The sequence below is a fragment of the Podarcis liolepis genome (assembly GCF_965112155.1).
Source record: "Podarcis liolepis genome assembly, contig: HAP1_SCAFFOLD_36, whole genome shotgun sequence".
NCBI classification, from domain to species: domain Eukaryota; kingdom Metazoa; phylum Chordata; class Lepidosauria; order Squamata; family Lacertidae; genus Podarcis; species Podarcis liolepis.
The window spans coordinates 1,174,754-1,196,454 of record NW_028148820.1 but is presented as its reverse complement, the minus strand read 5'-3'; the positions used below and the strand labels follow the sequence as shown (position 1 = coordinate 1,196,454).

Sequence of the window (21,701 nt, the reverse complement as noted above, 5' to 3'; positions counted from 1 at the left end):
CCTGGATTCCTGTCAATGGAGCCCCCGATTGATAGGAGAGCTTATGCCCAGCTTGGGCTTCTTTGGCAGCAGTGGCTGTTCTTGGACTTGGGATAGCCTGGCCTCAGTAGCCATCTCCAGCTTGGGCCACTGCAATGTACTTTACAGCAGGTTGCCCTTGAAGGAGGCATGGGAGCTTCAACTAGTGCAGAAAGTGGCTTTTAGGTTGGTGGAAGTACTGCACCGACTCTCTGTGAATTACAGGGGCCAATTCAAGGTGATGCGCACAGCTCTAAATGGCTTGGGATCCAAGGGTCTACACGATATCCCCCACAACACACACAAATCAACCATCTTGGGCTTTATGGTGGACAAGGGAGGCCCTGTTACTGGTGCTGCTACTGTTGTCTGGCTGCTGCTGACTTGACACACGGCCTTCTTGGTAGTTGTTCTCCGATGATGGAATACCCTTTCAGACATATGTCCCCTCCCTTATTAACATTTAGGCAGAACTTAAAAACATTTCTCTATACCCAGCAATCGATGGATACTTGATTCTATTTTAAAAAAATGAATTCCTTTTTCTGTTTTGTTGTTTGGTACCCAGGTGACTTTAGGAGGAAGGGCAGGGAAATAAATATAGATAGATGGATGATAGATAAATCCTCCAGCTGTTATTGCAGCTGACTTTGTCCTTTTGGAGTTTGTTTCAGCCTTAAGAAAAAGACTAGTTATTTATACTTACTGTGTGGAGAAAAGGTAGTTAGCATTTGAAAAATGATTTAACACATTACCCCACCCCACCCCCGCAATTCCAAAAGTTAATTGGATCATTCCAATAGATCACCGCTAAAATGAATGTATATGAGTTGGGTTAATTACACAGTGTTAGAAACAAAAAACGAACAGTGCAACATTAGACATAGCTATACCATTATTTGCAATAAATGTTAACTCTAAATAAGTGCAACCTGTCCACAAATACTTGCTAAAGGACTACTTCAAAATAAAGTTTGATGGGTAAAACCATGAAGAAAAAAATTCTCCAGGAGAATTTTTTTTTAATAAGTACCAGCACTCATTTAGAGTTCGGGATTTGTGAAAGAAAGCTTTAAAAGGAGCAAACCTGATTGGCTGTGGCTGTTGCGGCGAAGGGGACACTTGTTGCAGGAGTTGTTGCTGCAGAGACAGTGGCGGACGTAGCGCTGTGCATCATGGGTACTTTCAGGAGGGGAGCCATGGAAGCAATGAACAGGAGTGTGTAGCATTATGGCAATGGCAGTGGAATTTTGGCATGGTGAATATCAGAGCAGCAGCAGCAGCAAGCCATCATGGGTTAAACCAGCAGATGGCATGCAATCACAGTGCAAAGCAAGAAAGCGTGGCAGAGAAATAAAACAAAAGGGAAAATAGCTTATTACAGGTACAATTTAAAGGAAGAATGTCACAGTTATCAACGATTCCCAGAAAAGAATTATTAATTCGTGGTTTTGGTATTTTTTATTTAATAATGCTTTCATGAAAATGGCCAGTTTGTTTATGGAAAAGCTGGCGTGGTTTCCCCCTAAAATAACAAAGGTATCCGAGTAGGGGTTCTCTGTCAAAGTTTAAAAGCCAAGGATGATATCCAGTGACGTCAGCCCCCAGACTAGCCTTCGGAAGGCTGCTCCGAAGCCTGGCGGTGGGGCGGAGAGACCTCCTCCCGCCGCCAGGCTTCGGAAGGCTGCTCCGAAGCCTGGCGGCGGGAGGAGGTCTCTCCGCCCACCGCCAGCCTTCGGAAGGCTGCTCCGAAGCCTGGCGGCGGGAGGAGGTCTCTCCGCCCCACCGCCAGCCTTCGGAAGGCTCCTCCGAAGCCTGGCGGTGGGGCGGAGAGTCCTTCTCCCTGCGCCAGCCTTCAGAAGGCTGTCCTGAAGACTTGCGGTGGGAGGAGGGTTTTCCTTCCCACCGCCAACATTCAGAATGCTGTTCTGAATGTTGGCAGTGGGGAGGAAAAACCCTCCTCCCACCGCAAGCCCCGGGAACAGAGGAGAAGCGCTGCGCTCCTTCCCCTCTGTTCCCGTACCTGTCCTGAAGGCTTGCGGTGGGGAGAAAAGCCCTTCTCCGCACCGCCAGCCTGGCAAGCGGTTTCCATAGGAACGCATTAATTGATTTTCAATGCATTCCTATGGGAAACCGTGCTTCGCAAGACGAAAAACTCGCAAGAAGAAAAAACTTGCGGAACGAATTAATTTCGTCTTGCGAGGCACCACTGTATTTGGAATTCATTTATTTTTTTAAAAAACAAACCAACCTAGTTTTCTAAAAAGCCCAATTGCCTGGCTCTGAAGGTGCTCCCGAGCAGGCAGCAGACACCTCTATCTGCAGAATGAAGGTTATTCCCCCAGTTCCTGCCTAAGGCTGTTCCAGAAAAGTCCCTAACCCTCCAGAGGGTGTTTTCTGGAGGAATACAGGAGGGATGCATTAAGAACGAGAGTGTGGAAAAGCTCCATTCCCTCACATTTCTCAAACCCTCTGCCTAGCAAACTTCCCCGTCACTGTCCTAGAAATTACGATCCTACAAACTTAATTTTGGGCCGATCTGCTCTCACCTTCTGCCTGCCTGCCCGCATGTGACAATGTTCTGACACCTGCTTCTTGTCATCTTTACCAAAACCTGCTCTTATACAGTGGTGCCTCGCAAGATGAAAAGAATTCGTTCCGCGAGTCTTTTCGTCTTGCAATGTTTTTCGTCTTGCGAAGCACGGTCCGTCGCAACTGCGCCTCTTCAAGCGGCTTTAAAAAAAAAGCGCAAGATGTTTTCGTCTTGCGAAGCAAGCCCATAGGGAAATTTGTCTAGCGAAGCACGCAAAAACGGAAAACCCTTTCGTCTAGCGAGTTTTTCGTCTTGCGAGGCATTCGTCTTGCGGGGCACCACTGTATATGAGCAGCTGGTACTAAAATCCTTAGGCAAGCCTGTGATCATATTACTCTTAAACTACTGGATTCACCTCTGTGTCCATTTCTGTCACCTCTTCCCACTTTGGAAAGAGAGAAGTCTTCCAAAATAAGTGCTCCTCCCAGATGTTATGACTACATCATTACTCTGTTTTAGGCTAAAAAACCCATGCACATTTGCAAGGAAGCTCCACAGAATATAATGGAACATATTACCCCTAACTGCATATAGGATGGTGGTTCCTGAAGTAACCCTCCGTCATTTTCTATTGCCACCTCTGACCCCCAATATCTGGTTCAGGAGCAATACAGGTCATGTGGATCTTGCTCAACTTCTGTTCCCATCAGTTTTATCCTGCAGCCTTTTCTGCTTTATTGGCCGAGGGAGCCGGCGTACAGCTTCTGGGTCATGTGGCCAGCATGACTAAGCCGCTTCTGGCCAACCAGAGCAGTGCACGGAAACACCGTTTACCTTCCCGCCGGAGTAGTACCTATTTATCTACTTGCACTTTGATGTGCTTTCAAACTGCTAGGTTGGCAGGAGCAGGGACCGAGCAACGGGAGCTCACCCCGTCACGGGGATTCAAACCGCCGACCTTCTGATTGGCAAGTCCGAGGCTCAGTGATTTAACCCACAGCGCCAACCGTGTCCCAATATTTCTTTAGGGTACTGCAAAAATGCACGTACAATGTGCAAAGTCTTACTTTCTGGGGCTTCCTAATACACTCCCTCGCCTATTTCTACTTCAGGTCCTGGCAGGGTCCTCTAGCCATAGCTGTCAACGTTTTCCTTTTTTAAAGGGAAATTCCCTTATTCCGAATAGGATTCATCGCAAGAAAAGGGGAAAGTTGACAGCTATGCCTCTAGCTGCCTTATTCTCTCACTCCTCAAACATTCTTCACCTCCTCTCTTTTAAGTCCTTCAAAACACCTTACTTGCACTTAACTACATCCTTCCATCCATCTATATAAAGTCAGGGTTTGGATGAATTAATCTTATTATAGAGACACGCATTTTAGCTACATGAAAGATGCAGCCCTGCAACCCACTAGCGCCATATGCATGGACAGCTGCTTATGCAGAAAACTGGCAATCACTGGCCATAGATTGATATAAAACTTGAGGTTTAGCAAATGGAATCAGTTTATACTATCACACCGAAATAGGGGCACAACCTGCTTTATTTCCTTCTGAAATGGGAAAGGTACAATTATGAAAATGAAATAAACTTAATTCTGGTTTCTTATGTTCTTATATCAAGCTTACAGGTTTTGTCTTTTGAAAGGACAAGCGATACTCATTCAATCCTTTAAATGTATCCTTTTGCTTTTTATGACTCTCGGACAAAATCTGATTTATTTCACTGTCTGTAACCATTTTCTGAGGGAGCTATTCTACACGAGGAGCTGGCATAAAGAAAGCTGGTGCGAGTTAAGCTGTCCGGCAGCTAAGCCAACCTTACCTGGGCAAAGGGAAAACAGGCCTTTAGAATGGGGTTTCAGATACACCACATTTTTTGTTAGCTTAATTTATGCTGGGTTGTCCAGTCCCATGACTGAGCTGAACAGGGCTTAGGATTCAGTGTAATTGCCACCTCCCTGTTCCTGCCCCCAAAACCCCTCTTGTTCAAAGCTTTCGCCAGCTTCAGATCCAGCTGTGACCTGGATGAGTCAAGGATGAGGGAATTAGGCTGACACAGTTCAGCTGGAGATCCACTGGATCCCAACCCACTCATCCTGGCAGATCTTGCTATAAGATTTAGCTTGTATATTATTTGATCCTGAGGAGGAAAGCAGTTTATTATGGTAATTTATTTTGGTTCAGTTTTATAGATAAATTGATCTCTTATCATAGCACATAGCAGAAGTTTGATTGCAAATGAGTAGTTAAAAGGCAACAGACATAATGGATATTCAGTATTAATTTGGGGAAAGTCTGCTGGGCAAACTCTAATTTTATTTTTTTTAAACCAGAAAGTGAAAACTTTTCAAATGTTTCAACTCTTAAGTCAGATATATTTTCAATCAAAGGAAAATATTCTTTAGGTCTAAATACTTTTCTCTACTTTTTATTGCAAGTATTAAAATTAGGATTTCTGGGAAACGCTGATAAAACTTTCTCACAACACAGCAAAAAGAAGAAACAGGCACACCACTATGAAACTTTAGAACACTAATGAAATTAGACTGCTTTTTCAATATCTTATGGTTTAATAATGCTAGCAATATAAAATATAGAAAAAGGTTTTTTTTTCTTTTGAAAACAGAAAAGCAGCTTGGAATTCATGGTGTTTGTGCTTTTTGCAGTGGGATTGTCATAGCACGTGATGTTGCATCTAAGCAGCAGGGTTTTTTGTTTCATTTTTTTTTAACAATTAAGTTGAAAAATTTAACTGTTCAAGCAGAAGTCCAAATGGATCATCAGATTGAGTCAATTGTCTAAGTTATGTTTCAGTTCCTCAAAACAAAGGAAACTACAGAATACGATAAAAAAAGAGATCAAGAAAGAAGTTTGAAACCTACCAATACTGGTAGCGGGTGTCATGCACAAAACTGACCCTGGGTGTCATGCAATGATAGGTGGAAAAAGTGAATAAAGGGAAGAAACAGGTTAGCTGTTTAGAGTTAACATTCAAAGTGAGATCCAAGCATCCCCAAGATAAGCCAAAGTTAGTTAAATACAATTTCAAAGAGATCATTCATAGCTTCTTTGCTGTTTTAAAACAGTTCTTCTTATAGTCACTCAACACATTGTGCACATTAATCAAAATCCATATGGCAGAGCCTTTCTTTAGCATTTCCTTTCAGCAACGGGAACTAACTCTTTAAAAAGCAATCACTTTGAATAGTCTAGGTTATCCAACAATGGTCTGTATCACAATCTACAACTCGCAGCTCTGTTTTAAGCCCCCAAAATGTACTACTAAGATAAACAAGATTACTTCAGAGCCAATATAGTTAATACTGCAGCCATGACAGACAGGAAATCTGTGCAGACAACACTTGGCAGTAAGTCCCATTGGACTCAGTGGGACTTCCTTCCAAATATGTATAGCATTGAGCTACCCTCCATCATTTAAACAATTTGCTTTACGCACAGGTAAGTATAAATCAGGGTGTTTTTTTCTGCGTTTCACGTTCAAAGATAGTTTTTAGCTTGCAATGCCTATTCAGAAGGAAGCCCTATTGAATTTAATGGGACTTACTCCCAGGTAAGTGGGGGGTTAGGACTGCAGCCTAACAATGCAATTGCATAAATGTCTTCTCAAAACGAGATTGCACTGAGTTAAGCGGGACTTACTCCGAGCTATAGGATTGCAACCTAAAAGTATTAATACTCTACATTAACAAAGCTATTAAGTCTGCTTCACATTATACTCCTAAATACACTTACTAGAGAGTAAGTCCCACTGAACACAACGGAATACACCTCCAAGCAAACATGCATAGGACTGTGCTGTTAGTATGGGTGGGTTTCATTTTCGACCTGACGCAGTGCCTGGCGTACCATTATATTTCTTGTATTTTCTTTTGCATCTTTGCAATAACTCAGTGTTCCCTAGGGCCCTCGTAGTTAGGAGAAAATAGGCAGATGGGGGGGGGGGAAGGATCTGTATATGTAAAATGCTTTGAAATCCCAGCACGTCCTGCACTTCCATATACATTACCTACAGCTAGCTAGCTATGAAAGACCTTGCCTTGAAGGAACAACCTCCAGTGAATAATTCAATATTTCTATTATCATGCTCAATTAAAAAACCCCAAAGAAATGAGTATTTGACGAAAAATACTGCTGTTCCTTTGCAGATCATAAAGCAAACCAGGCATCAAATTACCAAATGACTATGCTAAAGGCATAGTAACTTTGCCTATAGCCCACAATCCATTTACTTTAATTCTTCTTACTGTGGAAGAATCAATGAGATGACTCTAGCATTTGTGGGCAGTGAATGGTAGCAGTAGTGGATAGTGCAGTATTGAAAAATGGAGACGGGAGATACTCCGTATTTTTCACATGGCTTGGTTTAAAAAACAACCACAACCTCATATGTATTTTCCCACATCCCCCCAAATAGAGGTTTTAGGAGTTAAAAAATCCCATTTTCACATGGGACAGATATACAAATGTTAACTGGTGTTGTGTTCCTCTAGGTGTCCCTCTAGGCAAGCTCCTTCACATCATTATTTAGATCAGGGCAGTCCATTGTGCAGCCTAGGGGCTGCATGCAGCCCTTGAGGCCTTTTTTGGTGGCCCTCAGCAATATTTCATGCCCGCCTGCTGTCTTCCCAAAGGCAGATAAGTGGGGCACTGGGCTCCAGGAAGGAGGCATGAGGTGGGGTCTCTAGGTGGGGTCCTAGAGTCCTCCCGTCTCCTTCCCAAATCCTAGTTAGTGTTTTCCCAGCTTTGGGAAGGAGCTGGAAGGCTCTAGGGCCTGACCAGAGCCTCACATCTCCTTCCCAAAGCCTGAAGAAAGCTGGGGACTGTCAAATTTGGGCCTCGCTCCCACCTCCCCTGCAACAAGGCAGTGAGCAGCCCGCAGGTTCATTGTTGAAGTACCCCACTTGGTATGAAACGTTGGACCACCCTGATTTAGATCACTGTAAAGGAGGCATACTCTGCTCAATAAATGAGAGGTATGGAAAAGTAAGCCATAGCATTTAAGGAAGCCCCTGTCAGATTCAACAGAAAAGGGGCTGCCTATTGGGGGGTGGGGATATTGTTGAGGTGTGTGAGCCCCAATCATTGCCTCTTCAGAGAAGAAAATCTCAGGCATTGCTCCTCCCCCCTCTCGGCATCAGTGCTCACCTGCTGCCTACAACCCACTCCTTGCAGGAGCAGCAATGTTCTACTGATCGCAGTCTTACTGCTTTCCCCAGGGATGAACAACACATGCACAGATGATGTCAGAATTGCATAAAGCTAAAATCCACTTAGTGGGAAGATGTGAATGAGCACCGAAGAAAGCTGACCATGGTTTCTGTGTCTTCTTAAATTTTGTTTGCAAATGCAGAAAGCCACTTCTCTGTACTCCCCTCAGTGAGAGGCTGCTCAAATGAGTCTGTGCAAGGGATGCATCTCTTTTAATACACTCCTGTTTTCCTTGTGTTAGCAGCAGCAGACTTGCAGCCTTCTTACACCATGTGAGTATCAACTCTCTCATGGCATCTACCGTATTTTTCGCCCCATAGGACGCACCGGCCCATAGGACGCATCAAGTTTTTTTGGGGGGGAAATAAAGAAAAAAAAATTATTTCCCCCCCAGGCGCTTGTGGGGCAGGCAGCGGGGAGAAGCGCTCTTCTCCCCGCCGCCCGCCTTGAGATCAGGTCCGGGGACAACGGGGAGACGTGCTGCGTCTCCCTGCTGTCCCCGGAGTGGTGGGGCGGGGAGAAGCGCTCTTCTCCCTGCCGTCAGCCTCCAAACCACTTCGGGAGACAGCGGGATGGCGGCGTTCCGCCTCCCTCTGTCCCCCGACCTTGTGGGGCTGGCGCTGGGGCTCTCCTGAAGCAAAGAAGAATGAATAATCCCGAGAATGTTTTAGCAATAAATTGATACTGGGCACTATGAAATTTTCCTTTTCAGGTGTAACACTGAACCAGTTTAGTGCTAGATTCACCACCACCACTAGCACCAACCCCTCTCGCTCTCCAGGCTTCAGTGAAAGCCTGCATTCGCCCCATAGGACGCACCCACATTTCCCCTTCATTTTTGGAGGGGGAAAAGTGCGTCCTATAGGGCGAAAAATACGGTAACCTCCAATGGAGGATTTTGGAGAGGAGAAGTGTCTGTACTGCCTCTTTTCCCTCTCTTTGGCACATCACAAGATTGGCTCCAGGTTGTACCAGACACAAGCACTTCTCTCAATTGACACTTACACTGACAGGCAATGACTGGTGATTCCCCTTAGCTGGGAACAAAGTACAGGCCACATCTATATCTGAATTTTCAAGTCACTACATATTGGAGTTAAGTTGTGCCAAAAGGGGTAGAGTTCTGCAGAGACATATTAAAAGATCTTCCAGTCCAATTGTCTTTATGGACGTCTTCACTAGTGTTTCAAGTTATTGTTTTTTGTTAGGGGTCACTACATTTCCCTACCTCTTTTCATAACGGAAACAAATGGCAAAATCTTTTGTTATTGATCTTTTGTGGAAAGCTGCAGAAAATGGGTGCTTTCAAAGTTCATATAGTTTACTGGGCAAGATACCTCTGCACTGCAAAAAAACTCAAATACAAAAATTTGCTGTAATGCAGGTGGATGCTATTCATGCAACTACTCTTTAGATCTGTGCCATTTTGTAAATACAGCTGCTGGAAATACCAGACAAAGGAGAACATCTTTAGCTCCTTCACAGATGTAATTCTTATTCCTGACTGCCCTCTTAAGTAAAATAACATAAGGCAACTATTTTTTTTCAAAATGTAGAAAGAAACCTTTTCCAACAAAGAAGAATGAATAATCCCGAGAATGTTTTAGCAATAAATTGATACTGGGCACTATGAAATTTTCCTTTTCAGGTGTAACACTGAACCAGTTTAGTGCTAGATTCACCACCACCACTAGCAGCAAGCCTCGGGCTCTACACTCTCACCTTCTGTAGTGAACCGTGAGGAGAAGACTGAAAGCTTTGCCTTCTCTTTGCAGTCAAAACTGGGAGGGAACGCTGATTGGTTTAACCTGTAGTTTGTTCCAACAAGCCAGGATCAAACTGTGGCTCGTGCTCCTATCTTGCTTGAACAAACCACAGTTTGATCTAACCAAAGTCCCCAAAGTCCAGATGCAATCAAAAGCTCTGGTTTAAAACAGAAAGCAAAAGCTTCCAATCCACTCTCCTCTTTGGGCTTGCAAGAAGAACAAAGGGAAGGCAGGACTCCTCTAACCCAAGCTGCTCACCCACACAGTCATACTGTTTGGGGCTCTGACCGGCCACAGGTTCCTCATGCCTAGTTTAGCCATTATGTCTGAACTAGGCCAAAGTTGGAGATCCCATAAGCATTGTTTTCTTTATAACAGCTTCTTCTAATGTTAAAAAGTATGTTTCGGAGGCATGGACATGCAAATCATAGCAATAACAAAATTCATGATATTCAAAAGACTGATAAGCATACCCACCTGTAATTCAGGCACAGGTAAGTTAGGCTGCAGCTGGGATGCTCAGCCTAATTTAGTTTTTGTTATGAGAGTGAAATGCAACAATAATGTAGCTTTAAGCACCATAAAAATTAACAGAGCTTGTATGTGCATGACAGCATCACACCCAAGCTGACATAGATTTTTCACTCTTTGTTTTTAATTATAGTTTATAAAATATCGGCCCGTTTCAGACTTAACACTAAACCATGTTTAGCATGATGTGAGCCTCACACTCACAAGCTCCTCCTCCCTTCCTTTGTGAGGAAATGATTGGAAGCTTCTGAGTCCCATTTTAAACTAACTGGAGTTTATCATTACATCTGAACTGGGGTTGTCCAAATTCTCTATCATTAATAAGGTAGGACCATAAACCTTACTTTTCTATAATCAAAGCTTGAATTTCTTTTGAACTCTTTAATGTATGTGCATATATTTAACTGCACAGTGAAAACCTTCCAAAATTATACTAGGGGTTACATGTGGGTGGTCATTTTAAATTACTTCAAAACAATCACTCATCCATGTCTATCAATTAAATAGTGATACTGATGTTTGCCCAGGCACTGTAAACACTACAAACTTCAGAATCAAGCATTGATTCTGTCCCTGAGAAACTATCATATCTAGTTGTGCAGTGATCTTTCTTTCTGAGAAAGAAAATATATCCCTGTACTATATTATCTGAAATTATAGATGGTGCTTGCCAGTGCTAATACGACAAGCTGAAAGATCTTCCATTTCATTTTCCGTGAGTAAGTTACCATTTATAGCTAAGGACACTGAAGATCTCAGCAGCTATTCTGGTGACTAGGGGTTTTTCTAGTGGCGGAGGTAGCCGCTGCAATCTTTTACACATCTCTGCATCCGGTGTCATACTGCTCATGCGAGTAGACCACTCATGTGAGCAGTTAATTACAGTAATCTACCAGCTGCAATAACATGTGCATTGGCTTCAGTGTTCAAAGGGGCAAGGAAACTCTTATCTTATTAGGATTCCATCACCAATTAGAATAGCCCTGTTCCAGATTGCACACCGTACCACTAACTATTGTTTAAGGGGGTAGAGCAGAGCGGCACTCATGGGTCCTGCCTTCCCACGAGCCCCCGTTGTCCATGTACTGAGGAGGGAACACCTTGGGAGGGTAGTCTGGTTGCAGAGGGAGCCCAGGAACATACGGCAGGTTGCCCTCTCCAGCAGATGTCCACCAAAGCATGGACAGCAGGGAAAGTAGAAAATTCTCAGGAAGCCCTGTTCTCTGCCACTGCCTGATCCCACCTGTTGCCTCTGGGTAACTGTACAGAACACATGCTCTCCTTGCCCATGCGAATTAGCTGCAGAAAGGTATCGTCACCTTGGTTTTTTATAGCAATAGCGGAAAGAGTCTGAATATTAGCAAGCAGGTTGATGTTAAGTAGGAATTTCATTCTGCTTGAGAAATGTACAGGTAAGCCATGCAAGATATACTTGAAGGACAGAGGAAGTTAATTGCAAGTACTTCACATACTCCTCGTGAAACTGAATGCCTACTTTGTCCTTCAAGGCTCTTCTCATCAGTTCCCAAAACCCCTGTGCAAAGAGGTGTATTGCAGAACATGCTTCAAGCTGACAGAAAACAATGGAGACGAGAACAGACTGTGTTCTGTCCCAATGGGTTGTTGTGACACATAGGAAGAAAGACCCAAAATAAGCAGTCCTGTAGATTGTCACATTCAGTGTATTGGGTCCAGGGCTTAGTCACCCTTAGATCAGACCCACCAAAATCTCCATGGGACTCGCAGATTTCAATGGGTCTGTTCTAAGAATGAGTGGGTCTGGATCCAACCCAAAGCCTTTTGACCACACTGACATGTTTCTGAAATCCTAATGCTCTTCAGAAGTAAAATATAATCCCACATAATATTTTTTTGGTCACAAAAGAGGTTAGAAAATGATGGATTTGTCCAAGTGAAAGCACAATGAATGTGATCACAAAGAGAGTGATCTCTGCTGCGGAGATTTAAAGAAACAAAACTAAACTCTCAAAATGACCTACCTGTTGGAATAAAGGCTGCATGTTGCTGCAACTGTGCACTAGCAAGAGCCTGTTGGTAGTGCAAGAAACTGGGATTAAAAACAGCACTGGCCCCATTGCTTTTCTCAAGTGCTTGCCTCTTTGGTAAAGTGTGAAGAACACCAGGAGGAAAGGCCTGCAAATGGAATAATAAGAGTAGCAGTAGTAAGGTTGACAGAAGCTGTAATAGGTTGTTCTGCTCTTAAAATATTACATTTGGTTGAAGATGCCTTGCCATGCACATTAGTTCAAAACAGGAACAATGTCAAATGGATGGCATTTTTTTGTTATTGATAGTAAATGCATGGCACAATTAAACTAAAATTATAGCACCACAACAATTAAACTGAAACAAAGAAAACAAAAAAAAGCTTTTCAAGACTGAAGGGGTTTTTAAAGAAATCCAAAGTTCTTTCTTTAAATATGGCTAAAAATAGAAGAAGAAAAACAGCACTTGTCTTTCATAACATTTTAAAAAAGTTAAATATCTTTGCACCGTTAACTATATTAATTAGCATAGAAGAAGCATCTTCAATTACAAAAGCAGGATGTTTAAAAAGCTTTTAAGGGAATATATTTGAAGATGAAACTGTGTTAGGAAAGGCGGAAAGTTGCTTTGCAATCACTACATGTGGAAATGAAATGGCTAAAATACGGAAATTATTTTTGTAAAATTAATAATACAAGAAAATTCAGTTAACATTAAAAATTATTTTGCATCTCGGAAAAGCTACATGCAAAGCAAAAGGTGAAAGGTCAAAGTACCAGGTCTACAGTTGCTTCGAGAGGTCGCTTCATTGCTTTGGCAGTCGACTGAGTCTTTTAATAACAGGCAGCGAGCACATGATGGCAGTGGGCCAATGGGATTCAAGCGAATTAACATACAGGTAAACAGCAAGCAGAGGTGCATCATGGGAACGGCATTGCATTGTGGATAGGTGAGAAGGAAAAAAATATTCTGAATGCAATATACAACATACAAAACACTAGGCATGCACAACAACAAAAATGTTTTGTTTTCTAAAGAAATGAATATTACATCTTGAATTAGTACCGAAGCAAAAAATGCATCTACTGTACCTTAGTTAAAAGCATATAAGAGAGTAAAATATAGATGTTTGAAATTTAGGAAAGTTGATTAAAACAGCAGCTTGCAGACACCCTTAAGCATTTATAAGCACCAGTAAGCTTGAATGCTACATAGGAAAGCATTATTTTAGGGGGGGAGGTGTTCCTAAAAGAATTTTTGATAAGTTAGTTATGCCATGTTAAAAAGCACAAGTTAATCTCCAAATGCTAACATTCAAATCTAAACAACTGAAAACGTTTTTTTAAAATGATTTAATGGAATGAGCACATAAGAGGTTTACCATGTTATTAGGAACAGATCTTCTATTAGCAAAGTGTAAAAATTTAAATCTGTTTTAATTTTAAAATCTATTTCTTTTTTTGGTGTATTTAGTAAATGTTATTTAGGATAATTAACTTATCAGCAAATTCAGCACGGGCCTTTTTCTTTTTCTATGCTGGGAACAACAGCTTAAAGGTTTTTTCCAGTGAACTTACCGCACAAAGCAGAGAAAAACTGCACATTACTTTGAATTAGTACTTTCTATGTTGTTGTTTTTTCACCTTTAGTCAAATAATCTATATACCAAGTTTTAATAAAACATAGTAATGGAAAACACTGCTCATTATGAGTCAGAAGTTTTATGATCAAAGCAGAAATGGCAACACTATAATATTTTAGAGACATTACGTCCTGTGTAAGAACAAAAAGCATATGAAACTGCCTTCCACAAAGCCGTATCATTTATCCATCTACACTGCTATTTTTTACCCTGTGTAGCAGTGGCTTTCCAGAGTCTCCTTTACCAGCCTTACTAATGCGGAACTGGAGGTTCTTGGGACCTCTTTCATACAAGTTTGGACCGTCAATATTTCAAAGTAACAAAGAGGGGTGGGCTTGACTACACCTCCAATAAATGTCTGTGAAGTTTTTCGTCTAAGCTAAAATTTTGAACTCTCATTTAGACTCTCAGCACAATAGGTTTCTCCTCTGGAGACAACAGTATTTGGGGGTCATATTTTCTTGTCGTGGCGCCACACTTGGAGCAAGAAGAAAGCCTGATCTTTGCAGCATTGCCAGCACATAACTCTCCAAAGAGAATGGAGTCACTCAAAGGTTGTACTTATATACAAACAAAAAAAGGGAAGAGGCTCTGTAGGTCCCAAGTTTGAGTCTGTCGATGCTTGGAAAGGGTTGTTGCTGCATTTGTACGACTGCATATGTTTATTCTTAGTACTTAAGAACGCTTTGAATGACATTTTAAGCAGCAATCAAAAAAAGTTGTGTGTGCATGTTTTGGAAACCCTCCGACCTTGCTTCTTAAGACAGCTGTCCCAGCAAGGGAGAGCTATGAGCAGAAACAGGCTAAGATGTAATTAGTCAATGCGCATGTTTGATGCGCATCTGAATTTGTATTCTCATGCTCATCTGAGTCCACTGAAATGAATGTGTCTCTTCACAGAGGTGGAAATGCATAGCCATACCACTAGCTGTTGCGTACGACTGGTTGCACATGACAAGGTGTGGATCAAGGGCAATGGTGGCCACAGAAGCTAAGAAACAAGTAAGGTAGCTTCTGGGCTTCTAATCCAAGATAAAATTATGTTCTTGACCTTAAGAAGGATATAACTGCTAGGCCAATGATTCTGCATTCCTATAGTCATCAATGGAACACACCATCCTTTTCAAATGTTCAGTTTGAACACTGGCTTATGTAAATTTAAAAGGAGGTGCAGTTCCTATGTGCTTCAGAGGCATTTTCGCTCTGAGCCGCATTCACACCCAAACCCTAAACTGCTTTTTAAGTTAAACAAACATTAGAATAACTGCGATGCTTTAAGATTATTCTGGTGTGCTGCGAACATACACTGAAGTGGGAGACATCCTCCTCTCTCCCTCTAAAACATGTGTATTCTTTGACCTTGAAATATTTCTGTTCTCTTCTTTGCAGAAGGTTGGCTTTCATTAAGTAAATTCTGTAGTGTGCTGTATTTCTCATACTGCATACAGTAGAAGTCTGAAATATTTGCCCAGTGCCAGGAATGAGGACAATGCCTCTTTGACCTGTGTGTGGAGTCAGCTTATCTTCCAGATAGGAAAATTCTGCTTCTACTGATACTAATTTGCTACCAATATAAAAGTTTTCAGGATGATAAGTACCCACATTCCAGAAGTAGTGAGAAAAATGTGAAGCAAAACCAGCTCTTTCAGCACTTCTTTTGAACTAAAAGAAGCCACTTCTGGAAAGATACTTTCTCTAGCCATCAGTATGACATTCCTGGCAGTCTTAAAAACAGCAGCAGAATGTGTCGTGTGGTTAGCTCTATACGCACCTGAGAACTTTCAGTGTACAGCGGGTACTTTCAGCATTCCTTTTTAAAAACTCAGTACAGTGCAATGAGCTTTTTCAGAAGCCTGGGTGTACCTGCAGAAACCCTTCTAAGCACTTAGGAGTTCTTGGAACTGTGCAAAAATGCTGTGGCAAGTCAGTGCATTAAGCTATCCTTCAACCTTCTGAGATAACAGCGTGTTCTTTTAATTTTTTACTTTAAAGAAAAATGAGGCGTCCGTTCAAACAATCATGGTGGTAACTGATTGCATGCCAAGGGCACTGAAGTCTGCCACGTCCAAGTTCAATCCTCATTTGGAAATTTTCTTTAGGAGATCTCAATTCACAAGATGCCACACTGGTTTGTGCATGTTCACCATGTTACCTCCACATCAAATTAGTCAGGTGAACAGACCCTAAATCAGGGGTAGGCAACCTAAGGCGCATGGGCCGGATGCGGCCCAATCGCCTTCTCAATCTGGCCCACGGGCAGTCCGGGAATCAGCATGTTTTTACATGAGTAGAATGTGTCCTTTTATTTTAAATGCATCTCTGGGTTATTTGTGGGGTCTGCCTTGTGTTTTTATATGAGTAGAATGTGTGCTTTTATTTAAAATGCATCTCTGGGTTATTTGTGGGGCCTGCCTGGTGTTTTTACATGAGTAGAAAGTGTGCTTTTATTTAAATTGCATCTCTGGGTTATTTGTGGGGCATAGGAATTCATTCATATATTTTTTTCAAAATATAGTCCAGCCCACCACATGGTCTAAGGGACGGTGGATCGGCCCACGGCTGAAAAGGGTTGCTGGCCCCTGCCCTAAATGTACATAAATTTAGGATTCTATTCTCTTCAGTCCTCAATACCTGCATATATAAAGCATTTTTTCCTCTTCTCCCTTGCTAGCTTTCATTTAACAAGTTTTATATCCTGCTTAATCAAAAAGCAACACTTCCAGTCACTAAGAAAACAGCAATCAACTTATCAGAGACTCCTATACAGCTACATCAAAACTATGGGTCCCAGAAACCACTATGCAAATGTTAACTGCATGTTGCTGTTAGACGAGCCTATCCAAATTTCTGAACATCCAAATAGACTCCTCACCCAGCCATTCCTAAAAAACCCCGTCCTAAACTATGGCAAATAGGGCATTAAGTACGCTGTTCTCCAAAAGGATGCCTATTGTGCTAAAGGTACAAAGTGAAAAAGGACCTTGGATCACTGGATTATTTCGTTAGATCAGCATTCGTAAATTAATAGAAGACCATATTCTGGTAAAGGCTTTAAGCTAAATTACACTCTTAAAAGCAATGCTGGCTTCACAAAAGCAGTAATTACGGATCCTGCGTTCTTGCACTTACCATCACTGTAGCAGCTGCAGCAGCTGCCTGGGCAGCCACTGCAGCCTGGTTGGCTTGGTGCTGAGCAGCTTTGATTTTGGCCTGCAAGTGAGCAGGAGGGTGAAAATATTTGCATTTCTCCCTCATGCAGCGCCCCTTTATGTAATCCATACAAACAGTTACGGTGTTGTCATTTGTATCAATCATTGTGCTGTCTGCAGGATGTGCAAAGCGGCAGTCAGTTTCGCCCCGTGCACAGTTTCCTCGCTGGAACTCCCTGCAAACCTGGTGCGCAAAACAATACTCATTATGCATACTAGATCAGGAGCGGCGGGGTGGGGTAGTTGCATATACTGAACAAGAGAAGACATTCAAAAATGTAACTCCCGAAGGCTTGAGACCAAATGGCCTCCAGTGCTTTTCAAACCAAACTTCCAACTTCAACCTACAACCGCTCTGCAACTTATATATCTTCAGGCACACAGGTCTGGATCATAAGATAACGTAAGGCAAGGAAGTTCACTGAAGGAATGCTTCCTGTCCCCTTCTTCCCCCTTCAGCCACCTGCTTCCCCTGAAAAGCCTTCCTTCTCTAGAAGCCGGTTTAAATAATGTGGCCTGGTGGCTCCTGGAGAAGAGGGGAATTGGCTAAAACGGGACTTGAATGCTAGGGTAAGTTATCAGAAGGAAGTTCACAGAAGGAAAATGTCTCATTCCTTGTTTTCACCCCCTCCCCAGCCCCCTGCTGCCCCCATACCCCATGTCACATTGTTCAGGAAGAGCACCTGACCTCTCAGAGTAGAAGCCCAGGGGGCTGCAAGAGGGACGGGTGACTTTCCTTCCCTGAACTTTTAAGTTAATTTATCTCAGGATCCACGCCATGCCATCTCGCTTCAAATTAGCCCTTTCCCCATTTCCATCTCTGTTACACTGCCCTTTCCTCCTTCGCTGCAGGATAGTTTTCCTGCCATTGGCTCACCCCAACTTAGCGAAACTCACAACCCCCAAGATGAAGACCAGCAGCCTAGATTTTCCTTGTACCTGCCTGCAATCACCTTTGAGGCATTAGGAGAATTGGGTATTTTAACCCTTAATGCTTCCTCACAAATCTATAAAGTCGCCTAAGTGTGCTTCAAAAATACAAGCAAATTTTGCTCTTCTGCCCCTTGTTTATAGTGTCAGCAGAGCTGGTTAGTGGTAGGGGTCACACAGCAGCCGTATTGTCTGCCATCAGGAAGAGAGCAAAATGATGGAACCCTCGCTTCCGACTTAGCATAGAGCCCTCCTGCTATCCCTCTGGCCCATTTTGTGCTAGTTGTCCTGTGTTACAAGGTTGGGAAAGTAGCTCCGCTTTACCAAAATACATTGTTTTCTTTTCATTCAAACTGGTAGGTAACTTAGGACAAGCAAACAATTGTGCATGTTTAGTTGGTAACAGACCTATAAATAGCTGGTGCGCAGAGTCTCTCCCTGGGTTTATGTTCCGGATTTATTAGGTCCTTTCCGTGTAAAACTGCTAACAGCCTCAAACCCACGCCATATAAAAACACAACAGCAGTAATATAATGATGTAATTACTTCTGTACTCCTGTTACTCTGAGCTGATCTCTGCTGTAGTATCTGCAATGCCTCTGCTCAGCGGTGACTAAGGTTAGGGAACTGCTTCACTGCACTAACCCCTCCCCCCCCATTTTCCCAGAATCCTAACATACGAAATACGCATCAGCATAATGGTGCTCACCATACCTCTAGCTTATCGGTCCTGAGGAGTTTCTGGGTCGTGGTTGAACCAGGGACTGAGACAGGGGGGCTTCCAGGAACAATGACAGGCTGCGTGGGGACAATTTCAGTAGGAACTAATCCAACCCCAGGAGTGACGGGTGTTAAATAGGGTGCAAAGCTAAGTGCTGTGTTGGATCCTATTGTTGGCCCTACAGGAAATGAGTGCTGAGGAAAGGGGGAGGGGAGAGAGAGAGAGAGAGAGAGATGAAAAACAAACATGTAAATCCTATAGGCAAACATGGTTCTGTATTAAAAACAATAAGGGTCAAAATTGGTTTCAATTTCCATCCAGATGCACCACTTTTTAGGAGAACCACAACTACACTGGCCAGCTTCCAGAACGCTGCTCCAGACTTTGCAGGGAACTTTGAAAAAAAGAATTTCTCTTGTTAAGATATAAACCGAGTTGACGTTCATGTGTCCAGAGCCTACAGTGATGGATAACTCACATTCCAGACAAACACTGCCGCAATAAACAGGTTCATATCAGGGAAGCAGCTTGCCTGCAGAGAATTATGACAAAAGTCAATATGGTTCTGCCCTGCATGGACTGTTTACAGCCTCCTCAGCATCTGAGTCTGGAGTTAGGCAATTTGCCAGGGGTGTGTGAGTGCAGGTGGGTGGGTTTTAATTACCGTATTTTTCGCCCCATAGGGCGCACCGGCCCATAGGGCACACCTAGTTTTGGGGGGAGGAAATAAAGGGGGAAAATTTATTCCCCCCCCCCCGGCGCGGGGCTGGGGAAGCCTGAGCTTCCCCCGACCCCAGCCCCCAGAACAGGCTGCTCTCCGCAAGCCGTGGGAGCCATCCCGCGGCTTGCGGAGAGCTACCCGAAGCCCGGGCACGACTGCTTAGCGCGCCCAGGCTTCGGGATAGAGGCAGCACTGTGCAAGCCGTGGGAGCCCGGCAGGAACTCCCGTGGGCTCCCAAGGCTTGCAGAGAGCTTCCTGAAGCCTGGAGAGTGAGAGGGGTCGGTGCGCACTGACCCCTCTCACTCTCCAGGCTTCAGCGAAAGCCTACATTTGCCCCATAGGACACACACACATTTCCCCTTCATTTTTGGAGGGGAAAAAGTGCGTCCTATAGGGTGAAAAATACAGTATTTCATTAAAAAGAAATAGTAAAATACAACCAAGCAGGTCCTTTAAAAAGTCAGTGTTCACTACAGAGTCAAACAATTGCCAGGTTGGAAAGAATATGCTGCTGAATTTGGTCAAAAACAGGATGGGAGAACAGGGAAGCTTCCAGACATCTGAGCAGTTTCTTGAAGTGGGGGAATGATTTAACCATGTGAGACTGAAATATGTGGTTGTAGTTTGAAATTATGGACCTGAGGCTACTCAAAGAAAACATGGGATAGTATGTGTAATGTATGAGGGCTCACAATGCAAATAGATGGATGTTTCCAAACACATATCATTTCATTGTTTTTAAGTGACTCACCAGTCTGAAAAGCATGTGTGATTGTGTCTAGAATATATTACGTGCTGCTGAGGTAGCTTCCACTACAGGCCTCAGCCTCAGAGGAAAAACATGGCTTAGCCTCCATAAATTGGACCAAAAGGAATAACCAAAACAGACATTAAGAAGCAGAAAAATTGAAGTTCACATTTTATAACTGGCTCAATATGAGTTCTTAAGTCATTTTTGTGTGGGAGGATATATGAGTACTGCACATAAAGGCATAAGATAAAGATGGGAAAAGGCAGCACAACCAACCAGTAAATGGCTGGGTGATTTTACATCGGTAAAATTAACTAAACTATAAACCTGCAAATCCAGTTGAAGGCATATATTTGGAATGATCCTTCTGGAAAACTGTGAGGGGTACTCAATACTGTTTCAGGAAAAGGAAACCTGTGGTTATCCAGATAATGTTAACTCAAAATCCAAAACATTTCAGCCAGCATGACTTGCTCCCAAGTGTGACTGCAGAGTACAACCATCTGCATAACCCTTCTGAAGTCCAAAAAACAAATCTGAACCACGGTTTGTTATACATTATGGTATGGCCTACTTCTAGTTGGACTAAAGAAGGGTAAGTAGAAATTGTCAGTTACAGATTAGGAAATTCATAGGTATTATCTGAACCTATAAAGGAATAGCATGCACCTGAAACTGTGATGAGAAAAATGCTAAAGGACAATCAACAAGAATGCTAAACAAAAAGCTGCAAGTTCATAATATGATTTCCACATTATAGGTTAAACTTTCAGAAAAAAAGCCATTCTAGAATAAGAACACCCCCCAGTAACCCTGCCTTTAATGAAGAATGCATACAAATTATGTTATATAAAAATATTTTTATAAACTATCCAAATATAGCTCTACAGCTCAGACTTTCACTTATTGGCCTAATAATCAATAAGCTGCCTAGTCCTGAAACTGAAACGTTTCAAAACAGCTGCACAAATCTATTTATGTATATATTGATATAGATATATATGAATTTAATTTACAAAACCTAGATATATATCTATACACATATAGATATATATGAATTTAATTTACAAAACTGATCTAGGCATTTTATTTCAGAACTTCACAACAGCAATATTGTAATAACTACGTAAGTTAAGGTGGAAATGTTAAAGTGCTTGAAAAGCATTTGTCAGTTTATCTGGAAATGACTTGTAAAGTTAATACAGACAGCTCTTTTGTTAAAGGTACTTACCATTGGCTGAAGAGGCGTTCCTGGAAACATAAATTGCATCTGCTGTGCAAGCATTGCTGCTGCAGTTTTCTGTTGGATCAGGTTGTTCCTTCCATTAATTTCTAGCTGCGTTTTCAAATGTGTTGGTGGATGAAGATATTTGCAGTTCTCCCTTGTGCAACGGCTCTGAAAAATGTGAAAATATTACTCAGTTCTGGAAATTTAACGATAGTCTGGTGTTATCACAAAAGCATCTGCAATGGTTGGCCTTTCTCCAAGGCATTACATCCCTATCCTAATAATATTGAGCATTCCATTGAAATCAATGGGAAGTACTTGTATGTAGCATATTTAGTATTGTGGTCTGATCACTAACGGCCTTGCAAAATAATACTTCAGCAGTTAGGTGGAGCCTTGGTGCTGCTCTCTA

The 21,701-nt window shown here is 42.5% G+C and overlaps 1 protein-coding gene and 1 long non-coding RNA gene across 17 annotated transcripts in view; one reads left to right on the top strand and one right to left on the bottom strand.

The window, feature by feature from the left end:
• LOC310699034 (muscleblind-like protein 2) overlaps positions 1 to 21,701 on the bottom strand; it is a 76,200-nt gene that overhangs the window by 15,600 nt on the left and 38,899 nt on the right. For 4 of the 16 annotated variants that reach the window (XM_083520628.1, XM_083520630.1, XM_083520620.1 and 1 more), the window contains exons 3-9: positions 21,293 to 21,457; positions 18,583 to 18,783; positions 16,859 to 17,122; positions 12,864 to 12,917; positions 12,081 to 12,234; positions 5,437 to 5,472; positions 1,106 to 1,200 (exon numbers count right to left, since the gene is read on the bottom strand). In XM_083520628.1, coding sequence (XP_083376754.1) covers positions 1,106 to 1,200; positions 5,437 to 5,472; positions 12,081 to 12,234; positions 12,864 to 12,917; positions 16,859 to 17,122; positions 18,583 to 18,783; positions 21,293 to 21,457 — 969 coding nt within the window. The remainder of the gene's footprint in view (positions 1 to 1,105; positions 1,201 to 5,436; positions 5,473 to 12,080; positions 12,235 to 12,863; positions 12,918 to 16,858; positions 17,123 to 18,582; positions 18,784 to 21,292; positions 21,458 to 21,701) is intronic. The other 12 variants (XM_083520635.1, XM_083520634.1, XM_083520632.1 and 9 more) reach the window with 11 other exon arrangements.
• On the top strand, positions 12,924 to 14,300 carry LOC310699037. The gene is made up of 2 exons (XR_014521900.1): positions 12,924 to 14,195; positions 14,267 to 14,300. It is a non-coding gene; the product is annotated as an uncharacterized lncRNA (long non-coding RNA).